At 42.9% G+C, this 14519-nt stretch overlaps 3 protein-coding genes across 6 annotated transcripts in view; 2 read left to right on the top strand and 1 right to left on the bottom strand.

The window, feature by feature from the left end:
- Window positions 1-3463, top strand: part of JAM2 (junctional adhesion molecule 2) — a 63321-nt gene extending 59858 nt beyond the window's left edge. Inside the window, exon 10 of the mRNA XM_073363179.2 lies at window positions 2534-3463. Coding sequence (XP_073219280.1) covers window positions 2534-2566 — 33 coding nt within the window. The 3' untranslated portion in view covers window positions 2567-3463. The remainder of the gene's footprint in view (window positions 1-2533) is intronic.
- Window positions 3464-5507: 2044 nt separating this feature from the next.
- ATP5PF (ATP synthase peripheral stalk subunit F6) lies at window positions 5508-13189 on the bottom strand. Of its 4 annotated transcripts, none has more exons than XM_073363222.1 (4): window positions 12878-13189; window positions 11405-11597; window positions 7242-7366; window positions 5508-5732 (listed from the first exon to the last, which is right to left on the bottom strand). In XM_073363222.1, the coding sequence occupies exons 2-4, from the start codon at window positions 11572-11574 to the stop codon at window positions 5704-5706; spliced, it is 324 nt and encodes a 107-aa protein (XP_073219323.1). In that variant the 5' UTR covers window positions 11575-11597; window positions 12878-13189; the 3' UTR covers window positions 5508-5703. The 4 variants fall into 4 exon arrangements, with proteins under 4 accessions (XP_073219323.1, XP_073219293.1, XP_073219302.1 ...); XM_073363192.1 differs by having other exon boundaries at window positions 12950-13034; XM_073363201.2 differs by lacking the exon at window positions 12878-13189 and adding an exon at window positions 12728-12834.
- The window catches only part of GABPA (GA binding protein transcription factor subunit alpha), a 38124-nt gene continuing 36657 nt past the window's right edge, over window positions 13053-14519 (top strand). Inside the window, exon 1 of the mRNA XM_073363135.2 lies at window positions 13053-13297. The gene's annotated coding sequence lies outside the window, so the exon portion shown is untranslated. The remainder of the gene's footprint in view (window positions 13298-14519) is intronic.

The raw sequence follows: 14519 nt of genomic DNA, 5'->3' as shown, positions 1-14519 counted from the left end.
AGAAAGGGAAAGGGACCCTTTGGGGCCTTTTCCATCCCTTCTCCCCACCCTTAAGCAGAGAGAATAAATCAGAAAGGTGGAACTAAAGCATTGCCTCTCTTCTCCCCCACACCATGTCTGGCAGCACTGGAAGGTAAGGCAGAAAGCTCCTTACTGTGTGCAGTGCCTGCCAGCAGGTGATGTAGCCATGTAAGGAATTCTGCCATGTGACCAAGAATAACTTGATTTTTCTACACTAAACATGTACTGTGTGAATATATTATAAAGCTACTGGCATTAGCCATCAAGTGGAGTGAAGAGGAACTGAAAAACCACTAGTGCAAGGATCAGCAACCTTTGGCACGTGGCCCACTAAGGTAAACTCCCTGGCAGGGCGAGCCGGTTTGTTTACCTGCTGCGTCCACATTTCAGCCGATCGCAGTTCCCACCAGCCACGGTTCACCGCTCCAGGCCAATGGGGGCTGCGGGAAGAGGCGGCCAGCACATCCCTCGGCCCACACCACTTCCCACAGCCCCCATTGCCTGGAGCGGTGAACCGCGGCCAGTAGGAGGCGCGATTAGCTGAACCTGCGGACGCAGCAGGTAAACAAACCAGCCCGACCCACCAGGGGGATTATCCTGGCGGGCCATGTGCCAAAGGTTGCCAATCCCTGCACTAGAGCACAGGTTCTCAAACTCTGCTCCACAGAGCACTTGCTGCTGGTCTATTGACAGCTGGCTAGTCACAGGGTGCTGGCAGCTCTATCTTCTCCTTATATCTACCTGCTAAATAAAAGTTTATTTAAAAAAATAAAATAAAATCACTTTCTATGTAAAGCAATTTCTAGTTAGACACACAATGTTACACAACTATATGTGTGTGTCAGAGAGAGGGATGTCCCCAAGACAATCAATGTGCACACTACAAATGAGTGAGATCCCCTGCACTAGAGAAGACCCAATGGCTAGATTTGCTTAGAGAAACATTGGATCTGTAATATTAGCTCAGCTTTGCAACATATGTCAAGAAAACTTAACAGCACCTGCAAACACTTCCTAGTCCACCTTTACTATAAACACCAGCATATGCAATTTCCTTCCCCACAGATGCATGCAGAAGCCGTTCCTATCTCCTCACACCTACATTTACATTGCTCTGCTCTACCTCTTTCACTTCACAACTGTTTCTCATACGGCAGGCAATCACAGCACCCCACCACCTACATTATTCAAATTCTCCCACAAACTCAGTCACACGCCTGATTTACCCATCCCGTCTCACACGCCAGTCATCCTTCTATTCACCCAGTCTCAGCTCTTTCCTGCTCCATCAACTTTGTTCATTTACTTCCCTTCCTCACCCAAACCCAAGTCACAGTTACTATGTTCCCTTCAATGTGCCTGCACAATAGTGCCAAAACTAGAGTAGATGTGTCAGACATCAGCCCAAGTTACCGGCTGCTCCCCTTGCAGCACTATGTGACCCCACTAAGAGGCTGGATATTCTGCTTTAACCTTGCTCCAGTGGCCCCCTCCCTGAGCTGCTGGGATCTCTGGCTGGAAGCAGCACATGGAGCTATGTACCTCCTGTTTGCTTCCCTAGGCCTGAGGAGGGGACCAAAGAAGCTGGGCCATTGGAGGAGGCTGCAAGGTGGTAGAGTAGCACTGGCTTTGGGCCTGGCCCTAGCTTCCTATAGGAGAGGATTAGGATCAGAAGGCAACAAGCCTGACCAGAACAGGGGTAACTCCAAATCACCAGCTAATTTTAATTCTCCCAGCTCATAGTAGAGGGGGGTCCCCAAAAATTTAGTTGATCCAATGCAACTTCTGCTGTTAAACTGATGCAGTGAGTGATGCTCCACCTACAGGTCTAGCTATGAAATAGCAACAGCTGCTCTTTGGGCCTACCAGTTGGCACTCAGTATTGGTTATACCTGGCCACCATAAGTGCTCTATGAAAGCTACCATCTGTCCTTAAATCTGAACACCAAGGAACTTAAGCAGTGGTTTTTGATTTCCCCTTTTGGTGGTAAAAATGTCTTGGTTTGTGTCTCTCCACTGAAATATGGGTAAGCTCTAGTTGTGGGGTGCATTCATCAACTGCAGTATAATTGCACATCATCAGCAGCTATCATTGGAGTATTCAAAAGGAAAGAAACAGCAGTTTTACCTTTTCCCACTAGATCTTTAATTCCTCCCAGTGGGACATCTTTTGAACTGTAGTAGGTATGTCATGTACAAATGCGTTTTGTAGGCTTCACTCATCAAAGGGAACTGAAATGGTATGCTCACTGATGAGCCAGACTTCACACTTAGGCAAGAGGTTTATCTGCCTAATATTCTGTTGCTATGGGAAGGGGTTTGGTCTCATTACTAAGACTTCATAGCCTTTTTTGTTGCTGTAGGCTTGGTGTTTGCTGCTTCTCTTTTGCCAATCTGGAGACACAAGTGATGTTCTACAGATGTTTAAGTGTAATGGATACTAAGTAGGACGTTCTGCTGAAAGCATTTGAACTATAACTTGTCACCTTACCCTTTTCTTTTTCTCATTTAGGATTTCAAGCACACCAAGTCCTTTGTTATTTAGAAGATTTCAGCCTCTTTGAGGGACAAAAACTGACTACTTATTATAGAAAATATCAAAGGGATTTTAACTCTTCTGCAAATATTTGGATTTGTTTTGAGATGGCATACACTGAAAGCAGAAAGTTTGCTGGAGCGTCTAGGATCTGATGTTACAAACCTAATCACGGACTGTACAACTGTTCATATTGTTAAAATACCATTATTTCTCTAATTTAAGGATAGTAGTATGTAGATAATATAAATAATTTGTATGAAGGTTTCTTCTCATCCTGTTTACACAGGAAGAAGACTCATTACTAAGCGAATTCATGCTCATGATCTTTACAGATTAGGGTTAAAAGTTTTTTGGCCACTCTAGCCTAGTGCTTTGTAGTGTCTACATCTAAGACAATGTGAGGAGCTCTAACTTTTGCTGTTTTTCAGTTATTACTGCTATGACTTTCAAATAATCTGTCAGACCATGCAGTCAAGTGAACAGTTATTTTGATACTGTACAAGTATAAATTTGAGTTATGCTAAGTGTGGTTCACCCTCGCTATCAGAGAGAATCTCCAAACAGTGTTATGCTGTAGATCAGTGCTTTTCAATCTCTTTATTTGCTGATCCCTAAAAAATTTCAAATGGAGGTGCGGACTCCTTTAGAAATCTTAAACATAGTTTACAGACCTCAGGTTGAAAACTACTGCTATAGATCAAATGTTCAAGTCCCAGTGCTAAAGTGTGTAGCTTTTTTCCTACCAGGAAGTATATTTAAGATCTGTGAAAGTTTGTGCTAAAGATTGTATGTGTAAATTTACACTGTGAAGGAAAACAGTGCAGCAAAACTGATGCAGTGTTAGTGCCTTGATTTTTTTCTGTTACAGTTCAGTTTTACAAATAAATGACCCATAATGTCCGATGTGCTGTCTACTGTGAACTTGCTTTCAGTGGTCTGCAACTATCATTAGTTTAATGTGTTGCCAGACTATAGTACTCATGGTGGTGTTGAACATTCTGCCTGATACTATCTTCAATTACATGTTCCTTTAGCTTCAAAAATTTTACACTCATATTTCAACTCTAAAATGACAGCCATAGTAATTAGAAGGGGAATTTTTTTTTTTTTTTTTTTTTAGACCAAGCATGCTTTAACTGGAACATGCACTTAAAGTTTAACTAGGCAGACAGTCAGTCAGTTCCATTCACCCTGACAGTTCTATGCAGGAAAGCATCTGTACTCTGGATAGCCCATAAGCATTTGCTGGATTGTCACTGACTTCAATTGGTCATAAATCAGCATCTAGTTTTGTTACTTATACTCCGTGCTCTTTCAGATGCTGGTGTGGCAGTGCAAAAATGCCATAGCAGCTTTATTTGAGATAGTAAGATGAAAATGAATACAACTGCTACCTGTGGCCCTGAACTGCTTTAATATTACAGCCAACTTATTTCACTGTCTCCACTCCTTATATACTACAGATATCTGGATCAACATGCCCTTTTTTTCCCCCCTCAAGAGAAGCTGTGTGAAAATTTTAGGAGCTAGATTCTTCGGCACCAAAATAAGCAGTATGGGATTCTAGGAGAAGCAGAAACTGGATATTGCTCACTTTGAGCAGCAATGACATTGACATTTAATATGTCCTATTTCTCACCCCATGGAGATTAATAGCAGCTCATTTAGTGAACTATCATTCGGGCTGTCTGTACATTAGTGGTTTGATTAGTTCATGTCTAACAAAACGAGCCACAAGTTTTAAATGAATACTTTGATTATACAATAATTCTCAAGAGGGATTGATCAAAGAGCAGCAGAATATTGTGAACTTTCCCTAGATAAATGTAGCTGCTAAAAACAGTGGGCTACAGGGGCAGGAGTAAGCTAAGATTTCTTAAAAGAATTCACACCAAATACTGAGAAATTCACTTAAAGGAGCAATTATACTTTTTAATCTTAGCTAACAGTACTATAAGTGAGAATATTTTGCAGTTTCCTGGGCATGTGAGTGAAACTTTCTATAGAAAGTCTTATTTGCCCTGAAACATTTCCCTGACATAAGCAAAAAAAAAAAAAAGGAAACTATCATGACAGAGGAGGGCAAAGGATAGGTACAGTACTCTGCATTTTGGAGTAATGGCAGGTAAAGATGAAACTCTACACTTTGACCTGACACTATTGTGATATAGCAAAGGCAGTCAGTAAGTCCTGTGTTCCTATCAAGGGTTGAATTGGGGAAAAAAGTGTAATGGGTCTGCACCTGATACCAAAATGAGAGTTACCCAGATTGCAAAATGCTCAAACAGTGATTATGTGGCTACTAGGCTTTAAGTTTGTCTTGCTTCCTTGGGATCAAATGCCATTCAGATAAGTCGCTCAATGTGATCATTTCTCTCCCTGTACTTTGAACAGCAGTAAAATGGGCAATATTGATTGGTAGTTCAAACTTCTACTGGTGTTTCTGGTAGACAGGACTGAACTTGAATAAGTTTTTCATATTTTGATGGGGTCTTCAGGAACAGATTAGAAACTTTAGTACTTAACTCTCCCCAAAAACCACAACTTTTTCCATTTAAAAGAACAAGATAGCCTCTGCAAGAATGTACTGGTGCACCAAGATTATAAAAGTCAGTCCATTTCAGCTCATGAGCCTGACACAACTGGAGGATATGTGGCATGAGCCACAATGTTTGAGTTCCTGGATATGTCTAAATAAAATGTTACTATTGCAATAACGTAGCATAGAATGATCACATGCATACAATAATGCCATACTTGCAGGCTTTATTGTATTTTTATACGATTTCAATGACAAGTGATTAAAATCTAGGGAAGCATAGTTCTTTTCAACAGGAAAGCGATCATTAACTGTATTTTGCACTTAAGTGGTCATTTGGTTTTATTTGGATACTGAAATGTCATTTCAGTAAATAGTGTTTAAACACTGGATAAAAGACTTAAGCACTTTATATTTGATCTCCAAGAGTGAATTTTATGAATATGGCAGTTCACAAGAATCATGTTGTTCTTGTACAGTATTGAGTTCAGAAGTCAAACAAGTATTTGAAAGTGAAACTCCACATTACATTACAACATCTGGCCTATTTAACAACTCCATGAGAAAGAGGACACCAGTGCTTGGACTGCAGATGTCAACCACATCATTTTTGAGACTCTTCAAAGTTGGGCTCTAGGAAGAAAAAATGCCATTAGTTTCATATTAAGATGCTCAAGTTCTAAATACTGCTCATAGATCAACTTCAGCTTCTAGCAGAATACAAACCATGGCCCCATTTACTACTTTTAGTGATCTGCAGCTAAATTTTGCAAACACGCCGTAAAGGGAGGGGAAGCAAAGGGACATTTAGCACAAATTTTTTAAAAAAGTTTCTTCATGAATATGCAATATTTCCTTAGAATTAGCTATCATGTATCTTATTCTATATGTATTTGATGTTTACCTACAGCCAAAGTAACTTACCTACTAACTAGCTTGCAACTAGTTCATTAACGGGGTACTACCAGTTTTACCAGCAACAAGACAAAAATGTTGCTACCTATCACTGACTCATGTAAAAAATCATAATGAGCAGTAAAGTTAAGATAAGAGACTTTCAAGTAGTACACAAAGACTAGGTGAATGAGAAATTAGTTCTTTCCTGGGGAAGAGACTCCACATTATGATGTAGTATAATTTACAATTATAATTTATAAATTATAATTTATAATTTTCTACAAGGGAAAATTAATCCTAAATGACTCAAAACTGGAAGAGACTATATTTTATGCTAAAGACATTTAAATTGCTTTGTCAGTAGTAAAAAAATTAGTCCGCAGATAAGGAAGTTACTCACTTGACAGTATGAGGAAGAGAGAGTTCAGAAAATAGCAACTCTCACAGCAGTATCTCATGTAACTAAGGGGAACTCCTGAAATAACTAAGCATCTGGGTCTACCCCATGCAGTACTTGCCTGCCAAACAACTGGCAGAATGAAGTTCCAGGCACAGAGGACCTAGTCCTCACGTAGGGACTTCTGATCTTCCTACTCCCTTAGATCACTGTAGAGTCCATGGAGGAAGGGGAATGATCAACTAATGGCAGTTGACAGCAAATACTTCTGGTGGATTTGGCAGTGACTTCACTACTCACCCTTATCCTTTAAAATAGCTGTTGTGTGATACTAGTTACAACACCTCTGCTGTTGGTTCCTCTCTGGTGGAATTTTCAGACTGAACCCTCACAACCATGATTCTCTGAAGCTGATTAATGTGCAGATGTCTGTGCTAAACCACTCAAGTCCCAAGATTATCAAATGACAGCTCTTAGCAAACAGCAATGCTGTGCCACATTGGGTGCCTGCTGCCAGGCACCATCTGAACACTTGGCCATTCTCTCCATTCCTGAGATCTGAAATGAGCCTTGGTCAAGTACATCCTCAACAGCAGGAACAACTGTTGCAGGAGCCTTACGTGACACTAAGCATACTCTGCTGCCACAAAGTTCCTACGTGCCAACCAGATTGCACATCCCCATTGTGCAATTGTACCAACCCCAAGAACAGAGTCCTGCTCTCTCCCAGGACCACATGGCCGATTGTGACCAGTGACCTGGGGGTAAAAGGCTCTATATTCCACTATTCATCCTCTCACTTTCACACTTGTGATGCAACAATAAATTAACAGAGGCTGGAGACTCACCCTCAAATTTGAAGTCTGGAAATTTGGTCAGGTCTCCCCCACCATACAACCGCTGAATTTTGGCAATTTCTTCAGCCATGTCTTTCTGGTATTCAGGGCCTACATCAGCTGGACCGCCAGCTTTCCTAAATGTAGAAAACGTCCAATGAAAATTTTGATTCTAAACATTTTACACAGCAATTTTATCATTTAAGAGCCTAATCTAAAGAGTAAGATAAATGGCTATACACCCCCAAATAAGTAAAGCAATTTAAATATTTTGAAAAACTCAGAGGTAGAGCGTACCAGGGGTATATTTTTCTCTTTTGGCATTTGAAAGCAGACATTTTAGCTTAACTAAAGCTAAAGGAGGGTTTAAAATGGAAAAATGAGAAGCATATTGCTACAAATATTAGCCCGTGTTCCTTTAATAGTGTAAATTCTACAACCCAATTATCCAGTTGCACTTTTTTTAAGTGGCTGTGAATGGAGACTTGGCAACAAGGCATCATTCTGTTCTTAAGCCTTTAAAGTACCTAGGCAAAACTTCCTTGAAACTTGCTATTATCATTTTTGAGGCTAATCTGCTGAAAGGGAAGATCAACTTCAAACCAAGTCGTTTAGCAAGAACAGTAATACCAGTAGAACGAGGTGAAGAAGTGCCTAGTATACAGGTAAATTGCCACAATTAGGGATGTACTTCCTAATCTACAAAACTGCACACAAGAGCAGTCCTACAGACTACTTAATGGAAAGCACCAAACGTTTAATACCAAAGTGAAGCATCAATTATGGGTGTAATGTTACAAATACATGCTTATAATCAACAACTAGTTTCTCAGTTTGAAAATCCATGTTTTCTCCCAGTGTAATACCAACTTGCTCAGATTTAAGATTTCTGTATAGCGACCATACTAATGATATGTAGTTTAGTCATTACACATGAACTCAGGTTATAAATAATTTTAAATAGGAGTAAAATCCCACAATTAAAATATTCATTGTATAATATTTACCAAGAATAAGATCTGCTAAAAAGGAGTTGAACTACTTTCTAAGCTTTTAAAAGGGGCTTAGAGGTATTAGGAATCTAATTTCAGTGACTTTCGACTAGAGTTGGGTGACCAACTCCCTTAAGTCCCCTTGAAAATCCCAGTCTAAAGAATGATTACACAAATAAACAAATTCACTCATTCCTTTGTATTTTCTAAAAAGGATAGTTATTTGTAGATAGTAAAACAATAGAATTCTGCTAGGCCTAATTTTGAAAATTTTTATTTAAGATTTTTTTTCAATTAACTATTTTTATTTTTACAGTTGTGGGGCATTAAGAAGGGGTAGGGCTAGGGTAGCACTGACAGCAAGGCTGCAGGGGGCACCTTTGACAGTGGGGTCAGTGACACCAGATCCCTGCAGGCACACTGACTGTTACGGTTATACCTTTGTGTCTGTTTCGGTACGTCAGCTGCAATGGACATTTACTGAGTTATTGTTTAAAATTGAGTCCTGACAAGACTATTTGCACACATGAGCATTACATTTCTAAAACTTTCTGTCCACAAGTTCTGTGTTTCATAGCTAACAAGTCATGTTTTAGACATCTAAACATGGAAATATTGAAACTTTTCCACCAGCTTCAATATAGATGATACCTTCTGTTACACAACTTGATAATTTCCCACCCATATGTAAAAACCATTAGGAGAAAAATACTATGAAATTTAGTGATAGTGTCTTAATACAAACCATATCAATGAATTCCATTAACCTTATTCTGGCCTTAATTATTGCTTTAGTGCAGATGCTGTGCTCACTACAATAAAGGCATGAGGAAATGGTTGCTGCACTGATCAGCTGACAGTCTAAAAACCACAAGAGTATTCCCAGATAGAATAATTAGAAAAAGATTGTACAAATGCAAAGAGCTCCTCAATCCAGTAAGAATCAAAAACTACCCACAGACGGTAAGAGTAGCTACACCAAAGTTTTAATTTTAGTAGACAAATATGAAAAGAACACAAATTTACCTAATACAAGACTTATCTGGTGCCAGCTGCAGCTTTAAGAGCTCTACAGCAAACTGTAGCTAAACTGGCTGTGGACAGTTTCTCTTAATGCTCCAAGAACAACTTCCTCCATCGTATTATTCTCCCCCACTCCCCAAAGTTTCCCATTTTAGTTATTTCTCTAAGTCCACCCCTAGAGAATCCCCTACAGCATGACTCATCCTCCATAGGGAAGTATTTCCATTTTAAAAGGATATTTTCCTTTTTCCATTTCAAAGCTAAGACAACTGATAGTTTGATACAGAGATGGTCTTTTTTATTCCCCTCTTTTCACCATCATCACCAAAGAGGAACTTTGAGGAGATGGGGAAATAAAAAAAAGCAGGTGGTTTGGACATTTTTTTCCACTTATATTTTGGCTGGGAGGGACTAACAATAGGAGTGTAGTCGCAATGTTCTTTCACTTGTATCTCCATGATCATCTTTATTCTGAAAAGTCTAATCTGTGAAATGGATGCTTACTTCCAGCTCGGACCACATTTCACTCCTAATGTTTCACTAAACAATTCTGCAATAAAAAGGTCTTCAAGCAGAGTTTGACACATTTGAACCAAGAGTCTGTTTTAAATGAAACTGTAACTTTAGAACACCAGTTCCCAAATAGTGGGTCCCAAACCTTGATGGATGGGAGGCATCATGACCTTTCCTGCCAATCATCCAACCCTGGCCCCCAATCAGACCCTCTCTCCCCAGGGCCACACTACAATCACTATCAGGCTGCTGTCTGTCCACTCACTGCCTAGATCCCACTCCACATGCTGCTGCCTGCAATCCAGGTGCAGTGAGAGTAGGATCCAGACAGCAGCCGCAGAAGCTAGTGAGCAGACAGCAACCTGGCCCTTGCCCAGTTGCAGAGAGAAAGGGGCCAGCTGGGGCTGCAGATGGGGGCAGGGCCGAAAGAGTGAGAGCTGGATAGGAGGCTTGGATGGCAAGCCAAGCTGGAAGTAGTTGGTGGGTCACCTTAGCAAAAAGTTTGGGAATCACAGCTATAGAACTTACTACAGAAGTAGCAATATCAGTACGCTGATAAGCATTTATTAAATTGAATGGGTTTGTTCACAGACTAGGAAAATGTTATTAAATCTAAAAACAATCCAAAGTCTATTGCCAGGGAGATTCTAACCAGTTAGCTCTTTATTTTGCCCGCAACCAGCCCTCCTTTAAACATACTGAGCATCTCCTACACCATTAAACAGATTTATTTTGCTAAATACGTCTAATGAAATTGGAATTTGTTGTTTAAGATAATTTTTTGTTAATGCAAAATCTTCCCACAGGTAACAGATGAATAAAAGAGTTTCTTGAGAGGTGAGTAACTGGAGACATTTAAAACCCAGAGATTCTCTCAAAATGCTGATATTCAAATGTAATATTTTATTTTTGTATTATACGATTTTGTGGCCCACTATTTTTAGGTGAATTTATTCAATTCTTGCATTTTGTTTTTGGACAGTAGAAATGTAATTATTTCAGGTCAGTAAAAAAAAAAAAAAAAAGGAAAAGCAGTCGACGTTTGCAAAGGACCACATTATCTGTTCACATTTTGGATAACTAAGCCAAAACTCAAAGTTTTATGGCTACTGTTCAATAATCCTTAACCCTCATATACAGCTATATAAAAGTAGTAATATGGACAAAGTCAACTGTAATAACAAACACAAGAACTAGTAAAGACTTAAATCTGTGAACTTTCTTTTTATTGAGGTGTTCTAGATAATTTTTTCTTGCAAATTATGTATCTAGTGTCAGTACTCAAGGGGAAACTGCGTTTCTTCATGTAATTCTAACATTTCATTAAAACCTATTTTTTTGTAACATTCCTCAGTGAATCACAGATACATCCTTTAACACCTGGGACTGCAGTTGCAAAATACGGAATTATTTCCTAGCCCACTTTCCTCTGGGTTTCAGAAGTGGAAAAAACATTGACTAGAATTTGTGCTAGATCAGTTCTTAGGGCCTTTCCATGCTGAAGCTAACAGGCTCTGCACTCAGACTACAGACCTAAAAGGCCTAATTATAAGAGGAATGATCCCATATTAATGTTTGCTAAAAACTTCATATTAAACTTTTTTACTTAATACACTGAATTACATTTATTGCATTCCAATAACTTACTGGCTCTTCATGTTGTATTCTCTGATCTTGTCTATAAAAAGCTTCTGAACTGGATCAAGTTCCTTCGCCTTATTAAACACTATAGCAGAAAGGCCAATGTTCCTACGCAAGTGTACTGAGATGGCAGAGCGGAAAATGGAGGAAAACCTGAATAGCTGTTGGAGAATCATGATGAACTCGCAGAGTGTTTCAGCTACAAACAAACAGAATGCATTAAGTTAGGGGTTTCTTGCAGTTTTTTCTATACTTTACATTTGCAAAAAGAAAAAAAATGTAGATCAGTTAAAAATATCAACAGTACTAAATACAGGGAAACACCAAGAGAAAGAAATAGTCCAACATTTTTAAAGGAAAGAGCGACAATTTTGCTACGCCCATGAAATATACTTTTGATAGAATGTATCCTCATTTTACCTATGATTCATATTTCTTCCACATTAAAATGAACTGTCTGAATTCAAAAGTATAATAAAACGCTAAAAAAGTAAGCGGACATTTTTATTTGTAGTGCTTAGCAAAGATACCTGCATCTAAGTACTGATTTGGCACAGGACATACTAATTCAGAGACAAAAATAAAGCTCCTTAGAAAGTAAATAGTTTTAATAGAGAATACAACAGGGATGAAAAGTAAGCTGGCAAATCAGCATTATTTGTTTTCATAGACATACTGTGCTAGTCTAAGTCAGAAATGTGTGATCTTTAAACCAACAATGTCCCTTTTAAGAAAATCTGACAACACTGACTGACATTTGCATGGATCACATACTCTTATGACCACAAGCCAGGTTGTGTGTTTAAGTGAATTAGTAATAAAAGGGAAAGATTTTCCATGACGGTCTCAACTAGCTCACATTTAAAAGGCAGAAAGTTTGCCGGTAAAGCACTGAGGAAGGAGTTTTGTACTTAGCCCAACAGGTAACTACCCCCAACCCCGCACGGACCCGGGCTCCCTGTGGGGCGCTGCCGGTCTAGACCCGAACCAGCTGTTAAAACCCATCGCCACGCAGCCGAGCCGCCAACAGGGGGAAGGCGACGATCAGGCCGGGGCCAGCCCCGCTCGGGGCGAGATCTGCCGCTGACGGGGCGACCCAGGGTGGCCCAGCCCCGGGAAGGGCCGGGGCCTGCGGGAGGCCGAGGAGAGCCCGTGGCCCGGCCGCAGGGAATTTCGTCCCCGAGCAGCCAGACCCGGCGCCGAGCAGCCCCCTCCCCCCCCGCACGGGGGCGCCGCGGCTGCCGCTCCCTCCCCGCGACCCAGCGGCGGCCGCGGCGCGTTACAGGGGACGGCGGCGGGGTCCCTCCGCCGGGCTCCGGCTCCAGTCACCTTGGGGGGGTCACGGCACCCAGCCCAGCGCGCGGGGCACTCTGGGAAGCCCGCCCGGGAGGCCGAGAACTGTAGGGACCGCGCTCCTCGCGTCCCTGCCCCGCCCCCGCGGGTAAGATGGCGCTCCCCGCGGGCCCGTTAAACAAGTACCTGGAGCCGCCGCGCGCCCGCCGGAACGCTCCAGTAACAATCCCGAGCCAGCAGCAGCCCCTAACCACTCACCACCAGCAATGAGCAGATCTACTTCCGAGCCAGAGAAACGTAGGGCATTAACCCGGCCGTTAAGTCTCAGCGAAGTCCCGCCCCCGCGCCCGCTGATTGGCGGGTGGAAGATGGCGCCGTGGGGGATGCCGGGAGTTGTAGTCCTTGCTCTTATCTGTGCGGGGGGGTTGTGTTCGCGCTCCCTCCTCGCCGAGGCCCTGCACAGGCCTCGCCGCCCAATCCGGAGCCCGTTCCGCTCTCTTCAGTGCTGCGCTCGGAAGGCGGCGTCAGGACCCTGCGGAGCGGCCGCTCGCAAGCGGGGAGCGGGGGAGTCGGGCGGGCCGGTCGGGGCGGGAGTTTCTGCGGCGGGTGAGTGCAGCGAGCGGGCCCGGGGGCCCCGGGGCGCCCGAGGGAGGGGCGGGAAGCGCCGCTCTCCGTATCCGGGGGAGGGGGGCTCGGGCCTGGCTGCGGCTCGTGTTTTGTTTCCGTTTCTCCCCGGCGCAGCGAGTCTCATTTCCGTTTCGGGTTCAAACAACAAGAAGGGAGGCGGCGGGGCGAAGGGCCGGGAGCAGCCACCCCTCGCGGGCTCCGTGCAGTCCCGGGGGGGCAAGGGCAGCCCCTGGGCGCAGCGTTGCCCGCTGCGGAGGCCCGGTCCCGTCACATGGCGGCTGTGAGGTGCCGGGGGAGGCGGCCTCCTGCCTGATGCTCCCAGCCAATTGCCCGGGAAACGCGCCCGCGTTGTCCCCCTTCCCCCTCCAGGCAGTGGGAGGCCTAGCTGCTGTCGCAGCTGCGGGGCCTGACTGGCGGGCTCGCTGCTCCCCGGGAGTCCATTGTCCAGTCCCCATCCCGAGCTCTCGCTGGCGCCCTCCCAGCTACATCAAAGGCCCGTGCCCGCCGGCGGGGAATGACCATGTTCCAGGCGTCCCGCGCCTCTCCCCCCGCGGCCCCAGAGCGCTCGGATCCCCCAGTCCGCCCGGCGCTGTGTCAGTTCAGTCATAAAGGGGGAAGTGTGGGGATTGCCCGTGATTATTGTTGTTCTGGGCGCAACAGACGCAAATATGTCCACTTTGGACGCTGAATCTCATAGTTCTACTTATCGGGGTAGCCGTGTTAGTCTGTATCCACAAAAACAACAAAGCGTCCGGTGGTACTTTGAAGACTAACGGATTTATTTGGGCATAAAGTTCCGTGGCTAAAACCCACTTCTTCAGATGTATCTGAAGAAGTGGGTTTTACCCACTAAAGCTTATGCCCAAATAAATCTGTTAGACTTTAAGGTGCCACCGGACTCCTTATATTTCTACTTATTAAGATATCTGTTTTTTGGGACATCCTCTTAAAATATTTTGTGCTGACTGCACTTACAAGTGAATCATAAGATCAGTAAAAAGAAAAGGAGGACTTGTGGCACCTTAGAGACTAACCAATTTATTTGAGCATAAGCTTTCGTGAGCTACAGCTCACTTCATTGGATGCACGAAAGCTCACGAAAGCTTATGCTCAAATAAATTGGTTAGTCTCTAAGGTGCCACAAGTACTCCTTTTCTTTCTGCGAATACAGACTAACACGGCTGTTACTCTGAAACCTGTC

This window comes from Lepidochelys kempii, chromosome 1 (genome assembly GCF_965140285.1).
Source record: "Lepidochelys kempii isolate rLepKem1 chromosome 1, rLepKem1.hap1, whole genome shotgun sequence".
Classification (NCBI taxonomy): Eukaryota; Metazoa; Chordata; order Testudines; family Cheloniidae; genus Lepidochelys; species Lepidochelys kempii.
This window is presented reverse-complemented; position numbering and strand designations above follow the sequence as displayed.